A 21,114-nucleotide genomic window follows, 5' to 3' on the forward strand; every position below is an offset into this window, starting at 1 on the left:
TAATAAACATACCCCCTTGAGCGTAAGCCACGCAGAGTTGGGGTCGTTTGCTCATACCACACTGCTGGTGAGGAAACTGAGTGATGGCACAGTATGGTCCCTCCCACCATGGGAGCTGTGTGCCAGGAGATCAGTAGTACCTATTTTATCTATTAATGGCAAGGAGAGCCTAAACTAACTTCAGGGATTATTTCTTTTGATAAGTCAATGATTTATGTTTAAAGAGCTGATATGTAGTGACTGAGTTGATTCCCTCTGGCCTGTGCCGGAGTGGTTGCAGGTAGCAAGCAAATGTGGTGGGCACCAGCACATGTTTCTACCACAGGGTAACACTGAGCAAGCACCAGGTCTTGTCCCTCTTCGGAAATGATATTTCCCCGGTCGCCTTGGAAGTGGAGTTCCAGACAAGGGACAGGCTCCGGTTCAGGGTGAGTGTTGGAGTGGGGGGCAGGCAATAAACCAAGGCAGTATGTGCTAACAAATGAGCTAACCTGCCTCTTCCTCTCCTCGCTTTAGCTCTATGACCCCAACAGTCAGAGGTTTGAGGTCCCACTCAAGATTGACTCCCCTGGGGTTACTGCCGATGAGGCCAGCTATGATGTGGAGCTCACAGATGACTCCTCACACTTCAGGATCAGGAGGAAAAGCACCGGCACTGTGCTGTGAGTACCACATGTCATTCACATCGCTCTTCACAGGAATTAAGCACCGATTCCTCACACCCAATTGCTTAGGTCTGTGTGGCACAGGCTCAACACAAAGTGGACATGGCATAAGCACCGATTTGTGCCTTATCCCTGGAAAATACTTATTATTAATAGGACTATGTGCCTTTGTAGCAGACAGTTATCTATGTGCATGTGCAAAAGGTTATTCAGCAAACCAACTTTTGAGGTTACACTTCCACAGCTTGGGACGGTGCTGGACTTAACTTGTGAAAGCACTGGACCAAGATTTCTGAAATTTGGGGTGTTTCAATATGCCAGAAATTGAGCACCAAATCTGCTCTCCCTCTCCAAGAGGTAGGTCTACGAAATTAAAGCTCAAAGCCACAGAGGCCATAGGTCCGTAACTTCTACTGATTTCAATGAATGGCATTTGTGGGTCTAGTTTGTCACTACAAAAATACAGCTGTTTTCTCAAGCTGGCACCATTAGCTTAACTTCAGCAAAAGCTCCTCCACTGCCAAGGTCACCAGGGGTCATAATTTCCCTTTTTCTTGGCTTCCACCAACACATCTCCAGTGGATGTGGTCTACCTTTACTTCAGCAAAGCATTTGACATAGTCTCCCACAGCATCTTCATAGCTAAATTGAGGAAGTGTGGTCTGAATGATCAGGTAGTGAGATGGACTGCGAACTGGCTGAAGGACAGAAGCCAGAGAGTTGTAGTCTATGGGGCGGAGTCCAGTTGGAGGCCTGTATCTAGTGGAGTGCCTCAAGGGTCAGTGCTGGGACCAGTATTATTTAATATATTCATCAATGATTTAGATGAGGGAATTGAGTGTACTGTCAGCAAGTTTGCTGATGACACTAAGCTGGGAGGAGTGGCTGACACGCCAGAAGGCTGTGCTGCCATCCAGCGAGACCTGGACAGGCTGGAGAGTTGGGCAGGGAGAAACTTGATGAAATATAACAAGGGGAAGTGTAGAGTCCTGCATCTGGGCAGGAACAACCGCAGGTTCCAGTATAGGTTGGGGAATGACCTGTTAGAGAGTAGTGTAGGGGAGAGGGACCTGGGGGTCCTAGTGGATGGCAGGATGACCATGAGCCAACACTGTGCCCTTGTGGCCAAGAAGGCCAATGGCATCCTGGGGTGTATTAGAAGGGGGGTGGTCAGTAGGTCGAGAGAGGTCCTCCTTCCCCTCTACTCTGCCCTGGTGAGACCGCATCTGGAATATTGTGTCCAGTTCTGGGCCCCTCTGTTCAAGGAGGACAGGGACCTGCTGGAGAGAGTCCAGCGCAGGGCAACTAAGTTGATTAAGGGAGTGGAGCATCTCCCTTATGAGGAAAGGCTGAGGGAGCTGGGTCTCTATAGTTTGGAGAAGAGGAGACTGAGGGGTGACCTTATTAGTGTATATAAATATATAAAGGGGGAGTGTCACGAGGATGGAGCCAGGCTCTTCTCAGTGGCAAACAATGATAGGACAAGGGGTAATGGGTACAAACTGGAACACAAGAAGTTCCACTTAAACTTGAGAAGAAACTTCTTCTCAGTGAGGGTGACGGAACACTGGAACAGGCTGCCCAGGGGGGTTGTGGAGTCTCCTTCTCTGGAGACATTCAAAACGCGCCTGGACACATTCCTGTGTAACCTTATCTAGGTGTTCCTGCTCTGGCAGGGGGATTGGACTAGATGATCTTTTGAGGTCCCTTCCAATCTCTAACATACTGTGATACTGTGATACTTGGCAAGAGAACCCCAATCAAGGTGCACTCCTGCAGCTGCATTCGGGGGTGCTACAGCATGACATTAGCAGCAGCCTCTGCTGTCTGTGGTGACAAATGACAGCATTATAGACTGCTCTGGGTTATCACTGCTTGACTCAGGCAGGAGAAGGAGATGCACAGAACATAGAAATATGGGTACTCTTTGCATCAGGCTGTGTTTGTGTCTATATTAGCATTTTAATTCAGATCAACAGCATCTTTAGACGTGAATCTCCTGATTATACCCAACTCTCGTGCACTGGCTGACCTTGTAGTGGCTCTGAGGAGCATTGATTAGGTCCCTCCATGTGGCCTCACAAGTCAGGAGGCGTGCTCTGGGAGGACACACACTGCGATCTGGCTGCTAACAGCCTGCTTCAGAGCAAGCCCCAACATGTGCGTGGCCACTTCTTCCTCAGCACCAGTTCTGCCCGTCTTGCGCCCCACCACCAGTGTAAGAACATTCCCTGATCACTGGGATCAAGTAATTAAAAAATCAGCTCAGATTTCCATGCTCCCAAGAAACTCTTTGTTAAACAGACTCAAAATACAAGCGTCATTTTGCGAGCACTGTAAGGATGGTTTAACATGTGTGATGCAAGACAATACAGCCTCTGCAGATGGAACTGTCACACCAGGTTTTTAATTAGCTGCCCATCCTTTTAAACTACAGTCTTGTGGCATCTCTTTTTATGCGTATTCCAGTCAGTTCTGTGAAGTTTTTTGTGGGTGTTTTCCCCAGGCTATTGTAAGTGAATGTATTATGCATTATTCTGATAACAAAAATAGTTTAACTCCTCGTTAGACTTAACAGCTTTGTGAGAACAGGGGGCTTACGCTAAAAATCCAGTTTTCTTCTCTTTGTAAGAAAAGGTTTTTTGTAAAGGCTCATTTATTGGGATGATGATGTAAGGGGGGAATGCCTAACAAGACAAGGTGAGCAGCTCATGGCCCGTTCCCACCCAGCCCTCCACATCTTCACCCAAACCCCAAGGGCTTAGTCTGGGTTGGTCAGAGCATCCTGAAACTTCGGGCATCCCAGTTAAGGTTAGGGCCCTGGTGCGAAGCAGATGCAGGGATTGATCCACTGAGCTGCCAAAGGCACAGCAAGAGGCAGAGGAGCACAAGTCGGCCCCTGCTGAGCAGGTTTCCAGGAGGGCACGTTCACTGGCCTACTATGGGCCCTGGTACGCCTCCTCCATACCGCAGCAGTGAGTGAGGCACCCCTCGCCCAGCAGAATCTGTGCTCAGCAGCAGACGTGGGGTGCAGCAGTGATGCGCTTCAGAGCCCGGGGAGGCAGAGGGCAGTCTTGGTTAGCAGCATCGGCGCAGCACTCGCCGTGAAGCTCTGCTATGGATCGTTGCTGCTGGAAAAACGTGTGCTGCCTCCAGGCAGGTAAAGGAGTTCCGAGTCCCATCTGACCCCAAATAGAGGAAATTGTGGGTGAATATAATGAGCAGTTAATGGTGTTTTATCCTGCAGACAATGGCAGGGCTGCTACTAAAATATTCTCATCAACGGAGACACGGGATTTTGCATATAGAGAAAGAAATTATATGTTCCCAGGAATTTTTATGTGAAATGGCACAGCCAGTACTATAGACTGAAGGATCACATCTCGGCAAGGAACCATTACCCTCACAGCTGAATCATCTTTTAGTTAAATTACCTATGTGAGGAGCAGAAATGCTTTGCTTTCATTCGCTTTCCTGTCTGTCCCATCAGGGTGAGTGAATGCAGATGCTCAGGGATGCCTCCACATCCTGACCTGGAGGGCCCTGCAACCTCCTTAGCCATCAGAAGAGCTGTGCAGAAGGAAATCTTTCAAAATAGGTTATACATCCTGGCCGAAACGCCATGGGCAGCTGCATTTGCTTGACTGGGGAGGATGAACCCTCAGCAAGCCGTATTACAGGAGCATCTCCCCAGTGACTTCACTAGCTGGCTGGGTCCAGGGGAGCACTGGTGGCATCTGGCATGTTAAGTAGATTTTCATGTTAGCTCAGCCTGCCTGAAGGCAGGTTTGGATGCTTGGGAGGTGGGTCTGAGCATGCTGTATCAGGGGTTCAGCATGAACTGCTGCTGAGCATCTTCATCATTGCAGAGAAGATGCAAAACCCCAAGTCTTTTCCTTTGAGCTCCCTGCAGAGGTGGGAGCTGCTGTTCCAGGGCACCCAGCATGCCTGTGTCCCGGCACAGAGCTGCATGCAGGTGCCTCTGTGGTTGTGCCAGGTTAGAGCAGGCTGTGTGGACAAGTGTCCCTGAGAAAGAGGCGAGCACATAACACCTGGAGGGACTCCAGTCTCCTATTTTAACATGTGAATAGCCATGGCCTTGCTGTTCCAGTGAACAGCTGAACCAGTTGTAAATCTTCGCATGAACAAAAACACCGCTCAGAACAGTTGATGCGAGCAAACAAAGCCTCCACACAGGTGCTGTAGTTACACTCCCTGGGTGTGGGCGGATCATAACTCATGTCTACACCAAACCAAGTCATGGTGCTCTGCTAGACCTTTCTGATGCCTTTAAGGAAAGCTTTCCTGGTGTAAAGCAATCCCAGATCCTCAGAAATCTCTTTTACATGATGCTTCTTGTTATTCTTTACCAGCAGCTTCAAACTCCTCGATGACCCACCTCCAAAAAGCCCTGAAATCCCTCATGATCCCAAGCATGCTCTGGCACAGATGGGAGGGAGCAGCATGTCCCAAACAGAAATATGGTATAGATTTGGGTTGTTCTTTCCAAGCACATGCTTTTATTTCCCTCCCTTCCTTTCCACAGTGCTGTCAGTGTCTCTGTGCCACAGGCTGCAGTGATGAGGGAGCTGACAGCAGAGTCTGTCTGCTTGATTTAAAACCCCGTCCCAGCTCTGCCAACTATATGCACAGAGCATCTTCCTTGTGTGGAATGATTTAATACCACATTGGAAAGGTTGCAGGGAAGAGGCAGCAGAGACTTTGAGGTATTCCTGAATGTGATCCACAGGCGCCTCTCCTTCTTGCTGCATGCAAGGAGCCATTGCTGTAGCTGAGGTACCCAACTGCCAGCTCAAGGAGGGCAGGACAAACTGGAAGCTCCATATAATCTCAATAGCAAGGGAGAGGAATGAATTATGTAGGGGAGACACATCAATAGCTGACTGCAACCCCCTTTGCAGAGCCAGGAGCAAGAAAGAAAGGCCAGGTGCCACTACATTAGAATCATAGAATAGTTAGGGTTGGAAAGGACCTTAAGATCATCCGGTTCCAATTCCCCACCATGGGCAGGGACACCTCACACTAAACCATGTCACCCAAGGCCTCATCCAACCTGGCCTTGAACACCACCAGGGATGAAGCATTCACAAACTCCCTGGGCAACCCATTCCAGTGCCTCACCACCCTCACAGTAAAGAATTTCTTCCTTATATCCAATCCAAACTTCCCCTGTTTAAATTTGAACCCATTACCCCTTGTCCTGTCACTACAGTCCCTGATGAAGAGTCCCTCCCCAGCATCCTTGTAGGCCCCCTTCAGATACTGGAAGGCTGCTCTGAGGTCTCCACGCAGCCTTCTCTTCTCCAGGCTGAACAGCCCCAACTTTCTCAGCCTCTCTTCATACGGGAGGTGCTCCAGTCCCCTGATCATCCTCGTGGCCCTCCTCTGGACTTGTTCCAACAGTTCCATGTCCTTTTTATGTTGAGGACACCAGAACTGCACACAAAACTCCAAGTGAGGTCTCATGAGAGCAGAGTAGAGCGGCAGGATCACCTCCTTCGACCTGCTGGTCACGCTTCTCTTGATGCAGCCCAGGATACGGTTGGCTTTCTGGGCTGCGAGCGCACACTGAAGCCGGCTCATGTTCATTTTCTCATCAATCAACACCCCCAAGTCCTTTTCTGCAGGGCTGCTCTGAATCTCTTCTCTGCCCAACCTGTAGCTGTGCCTGGGATTGCTTCAACCCAGGTGTAGGACCTTGCACTTGGCATGGTTAAACTTCACAAGGCTGGCATCAGTCCACCTCACAAGCATTATCAGGTGATAGCTGCTGCTTCACCTGCATAGGGTGAAAATTAGATGGGGTTGTGCAGGGACCTACAGCAATAAAAATAGGAGAGAAAACATTGGGTTGTAATAAGGCAGGTGAGGGAGCAAAGCCTTGCCTCTGAGTTATCTCATGGCGTGTGCTCTCAGGTTGAGTCCTGTTCTTCTTTCTGCTCCTGCTACTAACACCAACAACCCTTGGAGGAGGTAGTATCAAGTGTAAGCATGGAGTCTTCAAGAAAGCATGGATTTCCTCCAGAACAGACAGTAAAAGGCTGGGAACTGTTTGCTTTAGGGCAGCGATAAATAACAAAGACATCCTCATTTTGCAGTGTGTGATTACTCTGTGGGACTCGTTGCCCCAGGGTGGTGCTGACATGGGAGGCTTTGCAGGATGCACATTCAAGCATAGTAAAACAATCATCTATAGAAAAAAACCCAAAACAACTATTTTTGTCTCCATGTTCCACAACATAAAGCTAATTCTATGAAAACAGCCAGAAACTTCCTCCATAAGCAGATTATTGCAAAACTGGCTGAGTGACATCTTAACGTCTTCCTCTGCGATATCTGGCCTGGGCTGTTACTGGAGACAGGCTGCAGAGGGATGGACTATTGATTTGATTCTCTACTTTAATATCCGTTTTCCTTCTGACTTTTCCTTCATGATGTTATATGAATAATGGAAGGCAGAACATTTTTTCCAAGCCAGATAAGTGCTCCTTTCTCTCTATTAAGAGTTTGGAATACCTCATTTGCTATCACACTTGGGAAGATATGGCACAAATAACCCCAATCTAATCAAGATTTTCCCCATTTTCCAAAAAGGCTGCTGCAGAGTTCAGCTGCCTTTTTTATTGATTGTGGTAGTAAACACAGCCGCCACTTACCATGAAGATATTTTTACATAGTAAAAGCTATTAGAATGATTTATGACACTATTGTCTTAAACTGCAATTTTGCTGAATGCAATAGGAGGAAATTGTGTGCATCATGGGTAACTTGAGTTTGCTTCTAGTTTGTAAAAGCCATTGTTTTAGTCTTCTAATCACGAAGATTTATGTTACACAGGCAAGAATTATTGTAGGTATACCACTTATCCAAGTGTTTTTCTGAACAAAAATGAAGCATTATATATCCAGCAACTTATAGGACATACTCAGACACTATGGCAAAAAATACAGTAGAAGTAGAGCAGAACTGTGTCAAGAAATGTAAATATACCTGCAATTCTTCCTTTTAAAGTGGAAAATCTGTTGGTTACTTTCTCTACCTATTTGATAAATCACCTTAAAGGAAAGATAAGCATATAAGAATTTATTCTTCATGTGCCTTCTGCAGTCCAGTGGTGCCCCAAGACTTACAGCTAATAAGGCATATGTCTGTTGTGTTAACCACAGATGGCAACTGAGCCCCACACAGCCGCTTGCTCACTGCCCCCTCCAGCAGCATGGGTGCAAAGAGAATTGGAAGGGTAAAAGTGAGAAAACTCACAGGTTGAGATAAACATGTTAAGAATTAAAATATAATAATAATAACAACAAAAAAAATATAAAATAACAAAGAGATAAACCCAAATAAACCCAAGAAAGATGACTTATGCAAATGAAAACAATTGCTTACCATCAACTGACTGATGCTGAGCCAGTCCCCAGGCAGCAGCAAAGTATGTTTGAAATTCACCTAAAAGTAGGGCTTATACTTTTTAGCCCCTATGGTGCTTTACTGCTTTATAGGCAGCCTGTACATACAGCAATCTCCTGGGCCCTCTGAAAAGGTAGCCCAAGCTCTGCCAAGAGGCTTAGACCCATGATAGCCATGTGAAGTTTCCCCCTGAATTGGCAAACAGGTGATATATTCAGTGTGCTCCCTTTCATAAAGCTGTGGTTTCCAAAGGATCTGGAAGCCAAGTAAAGCAGATGTTAGAGAAGATATTTTCTGCAAGCATCTGAGTAGGACAGGTGTTCACACCTCAGAGTAACCCAGGATTCATTGCAACAAGAAGGAAAAAACCCTCTCCCGATCTAAAATGGTGTTTGAATGTCCAGATAATGCATGGTGCATGTCCTAATGATACATCATACATGTGTCCCAAGTGTCCCTCTTAAGTGCTACCAGCTGCTTGCATATGGCAGGTGGGTCCATGCTCTGAGCCATTGCGCACACCACAACTATTGGTCTCCAATAAACAGAGTGAAGTCAGTCAGCCAAGTCAATTGTCATGTCCAGTTCATATTACTCTAAGGTACGTGACTCTTGAGTACAGTGCACGGTGTATGGAAGAAAACGCTAGCTGGGAAGGCAGGCTTCCCAGACAGGCAGCAGGCAGCTGTTAGCAGGCAATGGGCCAGGCAGACATGTGGGATGTATTTCTACAGGCAGGAGTATTCCCACCACAGAGACACTAAAGAGTTAGGACTTTCAGCCATGAACCTGAAAGCAGCTACTACCTCTAGTGCAAAGGAAAGGCTTCTCCTCTTCACAGGCTTTGCTGTGTCTAGCTGCTGGTAGGGGTTTTTTGACAGTGAACAACTTCTCAGCTGTATTTTTAGATTTTTTAGATCCCTTCTGTTGTCCATCACAGCACTGTTATGGGTTGTAGAACTGCTGGAGAACCACGCACATAGTGTCATTTTCTGCTCCCTTCTGTTTGTTCCTTCTCTCTGCTTTAAACCAGCAGGAAGGGAAATGAGGGAAATAGAGCATTATTTTATTGTCTCCAAGTGTTTCAGAAATCTCTGTTTTTCATTTAAAAGATTGCTTTTTGCCAACACAACACAAGCAAACATATAGAATAATACAGCAGCTTACCACAGTGTGCTGCAGAGCACAAGGCACCACCTGGGAGTGGAGGCAGAGAGGGATGCCAGAGGAAAACCTGTTCATGCTCTCCTTCAGATGGAGAAGACAAATTTGTGCCCAGAGAAAAGAAAGAGTCATTGCCAGTCTTCTTATGTCATAGTTAATGCTAGATATTGTTCTGGTAAGCAGAGGTCTAGGGGAAGATGAGGCTGATGGAGAGCGATGGCTGCTGGCAGTGCAGCATGGGGAGCTGCACTGTTGGGAATGGCAGCTGCTGGGGAGCTGAGGGATGGAGGGAAGCAGACCAAGGCACTGTTTTGAAGATGCCATGCAAAAGTTGAGCATGTGACAGTGGCCTGAGGGAATGCATGAGGTATGAAACAGTTTCTCTGAGCCATTGAAAGACATGGTGGGGCAGAGGGGTTGTTCCTAGTGTTGGAGTTTGCTCCCCCCCAGTGACCCTCTGCTGAGCAGAAGGAGCATTTTCAATGCCATGGCAACACTAATTGCTCTCACGATGGGAAATGTCAGTGCCATAATGTGGGTACCATGAATGTACAAAGCCTCATGTCCTTTCAACAGACATCATGGAGAGAGCTCAATGAGTTAGGACAGATATTCAAACTCTTCCTAAAGCATCTCCCCTCCAGCATCCTTTGCTTTTTGCGTAATCCCATGGTCTGCTCAGAGCAGTGACTGTGCCTGCCTTGCCATAGAGCAGAGCTATGTGACGGTGCTCCTTTGGACAGGAATACAGTTCCATAGAGCCCACCCCTGTTCCTACACAGCAGCAGCCTCTTGCAGAAAGGCCTCTGTTTGCCAAGGACTGGATTTGATTCCCAGGGATATTTTGCGTGCATTAACCTTCCCATAAAAAATAACCTTATTCAGTACTGTGTGTAGGTGGAGGAGATGATGGAAGGAAGTGAGGGTTGCTGCTGGCAAGCAACCAGATCAAGGTTTAAATACAAATTTTAGGGATAATCTGTGCCTGCTTTGCACGGAGAGGAAGGAGGGTACCTTGGAGCCACCTCTGGGCATCGCTGTGACTGGCCATCCTTGCTTCCTCGAGGAGAGGCCAGCATAGTGAGGCCAGCTCTGATTCTCTGGTCAATTTGATCAACTATTTAATTTTGTCAAAATCATTGACAAAAGACCATTAAAAAGACCAGGAGAGTTATGCCACTTCTATGCTCTATGGCTTTGGCTCATTTATTTTAATTAGCTGTAACAAATTCATGGTTAAACAAGGCTCGAGAGGGTGCTATCTAAATGTGGTACTCATGGCATACACAGTGCCATTAACAAAACACTTCTCCACAGCTTGACTATATTCTCTCCCATCTAGCATACAGCTCATTATAGCACAAGAGATAGGAAACAGAATGTAACACCTAATTAAAATGTGAGCCTGTGTCCACAGATGATTCAGTAGAAATCAAGGCATTAAACTGGTGAGAGAAGTAAGAGAGTCATCACATTAAAAACATCTCATTCAAGCAGTCTGGAGGAACCTATCCCTCTGCTTCAGGTGCCTGCATAAAGTAGGGGTAACGAGTATTTGGGCCCTGATCCAGCAAAAGATTAGAAAGTAAAAACTGGTAACATAAAATGTCTGTTGTTGCCATTAAGGATTCTGAACCCCACTGTGTAATAACAATTTTTAGTCGGCCGTGTTTGGTTGTCATAGAAATACCACAAGCAACCACTTATTTTGGTAATAGGATTATAGATAGTGTCTTCTCTCATTTTAGTTGTTCCTTTCAAAATTATAGTGATGCATTTTATTGTATCAGTAGACAAGATAGCTGCAGCCACTGCAAGATGAATTCAGTGTGTGTTAGGTTAAGCATGCTAGAAGCTTGCACAGAATTTAGCGTTGTGGGTTTTTTTAATACTGTTAGTCTCCAAAATGTGGAAGAAGTATAAACAGGCAGATGTAAATTTCAAACGATGCATAACAAAGAGAAGCAAACTAATTGTGTCCCCCTCTGTTTGTTGTAGGTGGGACAGTCCCCTCACTGATCTGATTTTCTCCAACCAGTATCTTCAGATCACAACTACTGTGCCATCCACTTCGGTGTATGGGTTTGGTGAACATGAGCACCCATCCTTCAAACACAGCATGGACTTTGTTACCTATGGCATGTTCAGCAGAGATCAGGCACCAGAGGTAATTCACTTTGTACAGCACATTGTCCTGAGTTGTATCACCACAAGGAGGTGGTGAGGTACAGCTTTGCTGAGGGAGCACCTCTCTCCGTATAGTAGCACTGATAAAGCGAATCAGTGCCGAACACGGAATGTCACACATTTCACAGGTGTCTTAAGGCTTAATTAAATGACAAAACCATGAGTCATTTTGACGAAACTTTGAAACCTTTTATCAGAAGCTTTCTCACGATGCAGTTAGTTTTTTGGGGAAAAAAAAGTATTTTGTGTGCCAAGATCCTGGTTCAGGAAAGCATTTAATTTCATGCTTGGTTCAATCTGTGTTCATCCAAAGAAGCTGGACTTCAGTAGGACCCATTAGATGTTCAGCTAAACTTGAGTCAGTGGTTGATGAATCTATTTTAACTAGCAAAGCAGTTCTTACCAGTGCCATTTTGAGGGTTTTGGCTGAGTTTAAGGTTTAACTTTTTAGAGGAGACTAAAAAATACCATCATGATGAGGCAGAAAAAAATAACTCTTTTCTATCAATTTGACTTCATACCAGTTTAGATGAAAAAAATCCCCAGCCTTTCAAAACAAGTCTCTAACTATGAATAAATTCATTTCCTTGTCTTCCAGTATGTGTCTAGCTAACAGAAAATATGAAAAATAGACAAGTCAAGCCATATCTAATGTGTTGTTTGTATTTCAGCCATTTGTCAACCTCTATGGAGTTCACCCTTTCTATTTGTGTGTAGAAGCTGACTCCAATGCTCATGGTGTTCTCCTGCTGAACTCCAATGCACAAGGTAAAAAGATAAATGGATTCCTTATATAGACTGCGTATAGAAAGATTGTAAATTAGTAAATATAAAAAGCTGTTTTACTGATTGCTTTTTCGATGTGGTATAAATAAGAGTGACTGCTCCATGACTGAGGCCACAGGAATTGCTATGAAGTTTTCAAAGGGATTTCATTAGAAGGACTGCTCAATAAGGTGAAGTATTTTCAGGAAAAAAATATTATTAAGTTTTGGGTTGTTTTTTGTTGATTTTTTTTTTTCTTTTTAAAACCCAGATGCACAGACAGGTAAAGGAGAAGGTGGAAGAAATTTCCTCTGGGATTGGCATAATCAATTTAGTTTAGTCCTATGATCTGCCTGTGGAGAATAGTTTTGTGCGTTGCTATGGTCACCTTACTGTATTAATCCAGTACTATAATTTCAGAAAAGGGGAATCTTTGCTCAGTCTATAAAATCAGATTTTCCTGGAAGCCAGTGACGTCCAATTAGAAGATTAAAATAGCATGAAGAAACCCTAAACACAAGCTTGTGGTTCCTTTTTATATAGAAATGAAACGGAGACAAATGGATCTATGCAATCTACTCTGTGTGGTTTTCTGTGATTTATTGTTGCACAACGCCAATCTGAAAGAGGAGATTACAGAAATACTGGAGAACTGCTAGCCTACGTACAGGTCCTGTTTGCTTATCCATTCATACCCACAAGGTGTCAGGTAGTGACTTGAATGTGTCACCTCTGCCTCAGGATATATTTATGCACACAGAAGAGTCCAGCATGTATATATTTATGGTAAGATAGGATGCAGTAAAACACTTCAGTTGGAAAGGATCAACAGTGATCATCTAGTCCTGACCACTTCAGGGCTGAACAAAAGTTTAAGCATGTTTGTCGTGGTTTAAGCCCAGGCCGTAAATCAGAACCACAAAGTCCACTTCCCCCCCCCACCTTTCTTCCCTCCGCTTCTGGAGGGACGGGGAGGAGAATCGAAAGAATGCAACTCCCACGGGTTGAGATAAGAACAGTTTAATAACTAAGGTATAACACAAATCACTACTGCTACCACCAATAATAATAATGATAAAGGAAATAACAAGGAAGAGAATACAACCGCTCACCAACCGGTACCTCACCCCCACCCTGCCATGTTCCAGCCCTTCCGGGCCACTCTCAGTTCTACCTCCTGGGCATGACGTGCTGTGGTATGGAATACCTCTTTGGCTAGTTTGGGTCAGGCGTCCTGTCCCTGCTTCCTCCCGGCTTCTCCTCCTCCCTGGCAGAGCAGGAGACTCACAAAGTCCTTGGTCAGGGTAAACATTCTGACCAGCAACTGAAAACATCAGCTTTATCATATTATTCTCAGGTCGAAAGTCAAAACACAGCACTGCACCAGTAGAAAAAATGACTGCTACTGCTAAACCAGGACAGTATCCACCCCTTATTCCATACCATTCACGTCATGCTCAGATTCCACATTTTCAATATACCCTCACTCTCATCTCAGTGCACTGTTATCTTAGTGCACAGACCAATCCCTATAAAGCTGCTGAGTCCATTCGGTCCATGATGTTGGGCTCCATCTCTTGTAACAGTCTTTCAGAGCAGGAGAGGCCCATTGCAAAGTCCACCCCTCGATCATGAGTCCATCTCTATGTTGCATCTCCGCCCTGATGGATGGGCCCATCAGGCTTAAAATAATTCACCCTCCCCTGCAGCAGTCTCTGCAACTTGTCGTCGGGGACTCCATACAGCTGCCTTCCATCTCCGACGCTTCCAAAGCACTGGAGGGGCCCAGTGGATTAGATACTCGCCCATACTGTCCCACACACCGTGACACTCATGGCTGTCCAGCCTTGGGGAAAACCTCTCGGTCCCCCTGTATTGTCTAAACCCAGACAAGACCCAAACCTGACTCTGCTTAACTCTCGGGATCAGACAAAATGGTCGTGGGTAGAACACACTCTGTGTGTGTGCCAACATGGTGATCCCCATCACAATCAGCAGGCAGGTTCCAAGGGTACCCAAAGGCCATTCAAACCCTTCAGAACTCTCAAATGATGCTGCTGTGCTTGCCGGCTCTCTCACCACCAGCTTCTCTTTTTCTGAGTCCAGATCTTCCTCCTCTGCCTTGCTGGGAAATGCTGCGGGGTCTCCTGCATCCTCCTGCGGCTCAGGCTCACGGGGCTCGGCAGACGGCTGCTGGGGGATGCTCTCGGCCGCCACGGGGCTGGGCTCGGCCGCGGGGCTCGGCTCCTCCGCCACCTCCTCCCGCTGCTCAGCAGCCGCCTCCTTCCCGGCCTCCGGCCCCGCTGCCGCCGCCGCTTGGTCCCCGGGGCCGCTCTCCCGGGCCGCTTCGGCCTCCGCCAGCTCCCGGGGCCGCTCCCCCTCAGCTCCCCGCAGCCTCACGAAGACGGAGGCGAGGATGAGGGCCAGGACGGTGAAGAGCAGCGGGACGGCCAGGTACAAGTCCACGGCCACGTCCATCCCACCCTGCTGCCGGAGCCCGCCCGTATTACAAGCCATTACCATAAAGTACAGTGAAACAAGAACCTTAGCCCAAGGCCCACACTTGATAAACACTAACACAGCAAATACCAGCTCTAAGTAAGCTGCAGCACACTGAAACTGTGACATCAAGAGAAATAACTTTGAGAGCCAATAAATCAGCATGGTGCCTCAGTCAGATCTGTTGTTATCTCAACCCTTCCTGCCCCACGTTGGGCGCCAAAAAGAACTGTCGTGGTTTAAGCCCAGGCCGTAAATCAGAACCACAAAGTCCACTTCCCCCCCCCACCTTTCTTCCCTCCGCTTCTGGAGGGACGGGGAGGAGAATCGAAAGAATGCAACTCCCACGGGTTGAGATAAGAACAGTTTAATAACTAAGGTATAACACAAATCACTACTGCTACCACTAATAGTAATAATGATAAAGGAAATAACAAGGAAGAGAATACAACCGCTCACCAACCGGTACCTCACCCCCACCCTGCCATGTTCCAGCCCTTCCGGGCCACTCTCAGTTCTACCTCCTGGGCATGACGTGCTGTGGTATGGAATACCTCTTTGGCTAGTTTGGGTCAGGCGTCCTGTCCCTGCTTCCTCCCGGCTTCTCCTCCTCCCTGGCAGAGCAGGAGACTCACAAAGTCCTTGGTCAGGGTAAACATTCTGACCAGCAACTGAAAACATCAGCTTTATCATATTATTCTCAGGTCGAAAGTCAAAACACAGCACTGCACCAGTAGAAAAAATGACTGCTACTGCTAAACCAGGACAATGTTATTAAGGGAATTGTCTAAATGCCTCTCATACACTACCAGGCTTGGGGCATTGACCACATCTCAAGGAAGCCTGTTCCAATGTTTGACTACTCTCTCAGTAACAAATTGTTTCCTGAAGTCGAGTTTGAACCTTTCCTGGTGCAGCTTTGAACCATTCTCACAGATAGTGCAGAACTAGTTTGTACTGAGAACCTGTTTTTCTCTTTTCAGATGTTTCTCTGAGTCCAAACCCATCTTTAACTTTTCGCACTATTGGAGGGATCCTTGACTTCTATGTCTTCCTTGGACCAACTCCTGAAAACGTAATTCAGCAATACACAGAGGTTAGTAGAAAAGTGCCTATGGCACATGGGGCAGTACCTTATAACGAATACCCATCAGTATTTGGTAGTATCAGCAGGTAGCACAGCCAAAACCTTGTCCTCCCTTGTTCACACAAAGCCATAGTTTCAGGTCCATGGGCAACGTGGCATGCGCTCAAGCATCTGCAAGCGGTCTGCCTAAATGTAGCAGACTGGCTGGGCATTCAGTGCACATCTCCAGCCTTTCCTGCAACATCTCACTGTTGAGAGCAGTGCATTAAAGGGATGCAATGATCAGAAAGAAATTTGTCCAAGCTTACTTTTCTCCAGGCCATGGTAGTTTTACAGTCTTCGCTACATGGCTGTAATGGTGTTCTGACACTGTGCATGGAGAAAAAAATGTAGGTAATGCACAGGTGGGAATGTCTGGGAACTTTACATCTGCCAGACTTCAGAGGTGTTGAATGAACTTCAAAGGCTTCATGCCTTTGTTTGCTACTGGAATTGCCTGTTGGTTTTGGAGTTGTCACCCTGTTTTTTGCTAATGAAAACCTATGTAATTGTATTGGAGAGCATAGATGTAAAAAACGTATTTACTGCTGTCTCACAGAGCGTTAACTACTTGCTTCCCAATTGCCCAGCGTTTTCCAAAGAATGGAGAGTACACATGCAAATAGCTGTTTTGGGAGTGTACATTCAGTTCTTATCCAGTGAGGGCTGCCCAGAAAAAAGTAGCAGGCAACATGTTCCTCCTGATTACCAAATGCCAGGTGCCCATTAGCTGGGTACCTGCACAGAAAATTGTCACTTCAGAATCAAACCCTGTACATAAAGAAACCAGTGCCAAGTGTAAAGAGTGTGGAGAAAAGCTGCGAAAGGGCATGTCACTGTAAGAAGGGGGATGCATGTATACAGACCCTGTGGATTAAGCTGCAACAGGAGGTGCTGAGCAGCCTGTGGTAGGGCATCCCGTAGCCAAGCAGTTGGAGCTCACAGTGAGATGTGTGTGTGTTCTGCCTTGCTGTCTGCTGCCCCACCAACGGGCTTGAGCTCTGATTTTCAGCAGATATACTGTCTTTCCTAGCTTTTTAAAGTCTCTATATCACATGCATGCCTTCTTTTAAAGTGCTTGAAATGGAAACAGGAGTATTGTGGTTTGGACCAAGGGAAAAGGAGGTTTAGCCCAGAAGGAAAGTATTGGTGTGTTATGGTTTGGTGATAGAGGGGGGGAAAGCCTCGGTCGTGACACTGTTTGGGAGGGCTGGAGTGTCCCCAGTGTAGTAGGCTCTGCTAGACCTTCCTATTCCAAGAGAGGTTCAGGTGGTGCCTCCCAGAGAGGTGGGAGGCTTCTGATGCCCCTCCAAGTCACTCAGAGGTTTCCAGCTCCCTCTGCATATCCTTCCCACCAGCCATCTCTGACCCTGGTGACGCACACCAACCAGCAAACCGGGTTTTGAGCTTACACATTAGCAGTCAAACAGAACAAACCAAAGCCAAACAGCTCCCCGAAACCCCCAACAAATAAAGAAGAACAAGTCAAGCGACTCTCCCTCCTATGAAAGCACCTATTTCAGGGGAGTCACTGTGGCAGCGTGATGGAGATTAGAGCCATCCTTGCTTCTTTTCAAAGCCTTTTGCTGATGTTCGAAGGCAGCATTTCGGTGGCTTAGCAGGTGGCCAGCAGCTGAAAATAAAATAAGAGTTCTCACTCCCCAGCTGATGGGTGCTGGCAGCTCACTTTCCACCCCTGCCTCCCTGGAAATGGAGCTGGAGTGACGAAAACAAGGTAAAGGGGAGCCAGTGGGCGTCCCCTAACTAGACATGTCACATGCCAGGACAAAAAATCCACTACTCTGTATTCTCCAAGCTTGCACTCGGCTCTCTAGGGAATCTTAAAGAATGCATGGTAGCAATTTCATAGTGAAATAATAACTTCTTCAGTAAACATCCTGAAATTCCAGGATCGCAAATGTTACAATTACCGTATTATTAGTCTCTGGGTAATGATTTGGCTTTTATGTGCAAGATCTGTGGGAAGGTGAAGGAGACAGAAAAGACTTTACTTTTCAATTGTATTTCCTGTCATACTGAGAGGACTCTGCTGCATGGTCATTGTCATGCTCCAGGGAAGCAGAGGGGGTGGAAATAAGCAGCGTGACTGATGTCGGCAAGGCACTGCACAGCAGCATCCCTCGGCTCTCTTGGCTGTTTGCCTGGGTCTCCTCAGGGAAGTGGTGCTCTGGGAGCTCACAGCTGCAGGGTACCCTGTTGGGACCAGGCTGCTCTGCTGCATCGAGGTCCTTGGGGAAATGTCACCTGCCTCCCACCTGTGCAAACATGTGCCCCAAATCACTGCATGGGGTGTTTTGCAGGGACCACTCATTGCATCCTCTCTGGGAAGGTCCCAGTGGTATGCAGGGTGGCCAGGAGCCAGCCAGTTCAAGGATTTTGAGAGCAAGGGAGCTGTGTCCAGAGCAAAGTGCTCTGCAGTTTACACAAATATTTCATGCTATTGTTTTCAGTGTGCTACTTCAAGATGTGAGCATGGTCCCTGCTGTACTAGCTTGTGAATGATTTAGGAGTTTAGCTCTGCTCAGTGCTTTTATGCAGCTCCCTCCATAACAGTGAGGACAGCTTTGCAATGAAGCTGTTTACTGAGTCTCTGGATTACACAAGCTTTCCCCATGCACCTCTCCAGGTTGCTGCCAGCACCTTGGAGTGGCCATGGGCTCTTGCCCAGAGCCACTGCTGAGTGGCCTGCTGGGGGCAGATGGGCTGTGCTAAGGGTAGAGCTCCCTGTGGGGTGATCAGGGGTGATGGTGGCTGCCCTGCCAGGGCCACCAGCCTCTCCATGCATCCTCAGGGCGAGGACAGGTGGCAGCGAAATCCGTGGTGGCCCTGGGTGTCCTCCTGGCCCAGGCTGATCCGCTTTAAATGGGATCCAAGAGTGATGCAGGGAGTGGGAAGAGAGCAGAGGCCTATGCCTCTGTCCCCCATGCTTTGCCTTATTCGGAGCCAAAGTGGGCTGTAGGATGCGTCTTGCCAGTAACACCACAGCACTACAGCAGTGATAGCAGCAGCAGGGCATGTAGTGGGCATCATGCAATGGGAAGGAGAAATTCCATCCTGATTCTTCTGTTCCCTGCTGTCCCTAAAGTTGGCTATGAGGAGCACTGCGCTGGGCACATCAGAGATAGTCCTACCACAGCTTTATGTATTGCATATTGTAGCTGTGTTATATTTGTAGTAGTTTATTTTAGTTGCCCAAGGATGTTGTGAATGCTCCATCCCTGGCAGTGTTCAAGGCCAGGTTGGATGGAGTCTTGGGTAACATGGTTTAGTGTATGGTACCCCTGCCTACGGCAGGAGGGTTGGAACTGGGTGATCTTAAGGTTCTTTCCAACCGTAACTAGTCTATGATTCTATTATTCTATGTATGTTTGACAATAATCACACTTTCCTGCTACTACAGAAGAGGTCCAGTGTGTGGAACAGATATATAGCACAAATCTCACTTCTTACAGCAAACGCCTCAGTTTGCAGGAGGATGAGAGAAAGCAGTAATAAACTAAAGAGCTCAGCCACTGAGCTGAGCCTAGCTGAGGCTCTACAGCTTGACCTAATACCAGTCCACCATTGCCACAAGTCCACTGATGGCCTTTCAGGAGAGAGTGACAGTGCATAGCAATAGAATATAAACTCTATAACAAGGCACTCAGCAGAGTTATAGCTCAACAAATGGACATTCAACATCTGTTGGTTGGAGAGAATTTGTTAATAATAAATCTGTTATTTTATCAGAAATTATCCAATGACAAGCTTCAATAGAGCATACTGCATGTCTCCCAATTCTGTTTTAAGAGCAAATTGCTGGTTTACTTTCTCCTTACAGAACCATAGGATAGTTCTGGATTGAAGGAACCTCAGAAGGCCTCTAGTCCAGCCTCCTATTCAGGAGGTAACACGGAGAACCTGCTTGCACCTAGAGTTTATCACAGATGAGTCAGTGACAGTATCACAGTTGAATTCATGGGTCTCCCCAAAAATGAATAAGCAGCTGATAAGTGTTTGTGCAGCACAGAAGAAGGTTTGAAGACCTTGGTATTGGAAGTCCTTAAAATTTTTAGCCCCCTGAGGTTGTGAGCATCTTCTTAATAGTTAAGCAGTTGCAGGGCCTTTCTTCTTGCTCTTCTAAGACAAAGTTCAGCTTAATGGTTGGACTTTGTGATCTTAAAGGTCTTTTCCAACCTGGTTGATTCTATGGTTCTGTGCATAGACTTTGAGTGGAGGTTACCCCCTGCCTGACTAGGTGCCCACAGTGCTCACTTGCCTACCTCAACCACAGCAGATGAGCTGGATACAGATATCTGGGCCACAGGAGCACCTATGCAATTTCACTATCCAAACACACCGTTTCTGTGTCTAAATCCAGAGCATTAGCCCACTTGGTTTTTTATAGTTTCCTCCTACAGCTCTTCCTTAAAGAAAGGAAGTTTAGACAAATATCAAGCTCCAAAAGTAGTTTTATATGACTAATTAGGCTGCAAGTTTAGCAATCTTAAATGTGCTTGTGTTGCTGGAGAGCTTGCCTCCTTTGTCAGCACAGGAAAGAGTATCTCTCTTTATGGCTTCTATGATATATAGGACATAACTTTTCAGCCATCTCTCTTGCATCAAAGTCTTTGGTCATGGTGTTAACAGAACAGGATCCTGATTTACTATATAGCATTTGTAACTTAGTTGATATCCTTGATGCTCATAGTAATAATGTTATTTGTCCAGTTATTCAGCACACGGAAAATGAATACAGGTCACCTGCTCCTTGGCACGGATTTTAGCTGTGAGGTACACGTTTTCACTGAACTTTTCTCTCACTGCACCATGCTCTCAGGGCATCTCCCACATTCATCAGCTCTCAGGTGCATCTAAAAAGAATAAATTACATAATGCCAAGTTACGTAAATCTGGCAAAAACAACAGAGATCTTATTACTGACACCAGGAGTTATTTAAGACCCAAGTGCAGGAGGAATTGTAGAACAGAAAATAGGATCTATTTCTTTTTCTGCTTCTGCACCACCATACCTTCCCCTTTCTTTTCTCAGTTTGGATACTCCATATGTTTGCTGTTTCTGCATTTTCATGTTTTCTTCTCGCAGCTCCCGTGCCATACCTCATTTACCTTTTCTGATTCTATGGAAGTCAATTTTGCCAAGCAGGCTTTCTCTGCCTACTGCATTTTGTGATCATTTGTATGCAGAATGCAATCTATACGAATTAACTAGATCCTAAATATATATCAAATCCAACATGCATTTTCAGGTTTGTG

At 46.4% G+C, this 21,114-nt stretch overlaps 1 protein-coding gene across 1 annotated transcript in view; it reads left to right on the plus strand.

The window, feature by feature from the left end:
- The window catches only part of LOC308217301 (sucrase-isomaltase, intestinal-like), a gene marked incomplete at both ends in the record, with an annotated part of 60,994 nt that overhangs the window by 2,525 nt on the left and 37,355 nt on the right, over positions 1 to 21,114 (plus strand). The window contains 6 exons of the mRNA XM_080610299.1: positions 326 to 428; positions 517 to 662; positions 5,039 to 5,149; positions 11,259 to 11,427; positions 12,119 to 12,215; positions 15,695 to 15,807. Of these exons, the coding sequence (XP_080466425.1) occupies positions 326 to 428; positions 517 to 662; positions 5,039 to 5,149; positions 11,259 to 11,427; positions 12,119 to 12,215; positions 15,695 to 15,807 (739 nt within the window). The remainder of the gene's footprint in view (positions 1 to 325; positions 429 to 516; positions 663 to 5,038; positions 5,150 to 11,258; positions 11,428 to 12,118; positions 12,216 to 15,694; positions 15,808 to 21,114) is intronic.

This window comes from Psittacula echo (assembly GCF_963264785.1).
Source record: "Psittacula echo genome assembly, chromosome: 1".
NCBI lineage: Eukaryota > Metazoa > Chordata > Aves > Psittaciformes > Psittacidae > Psittacula > Psittacula echo.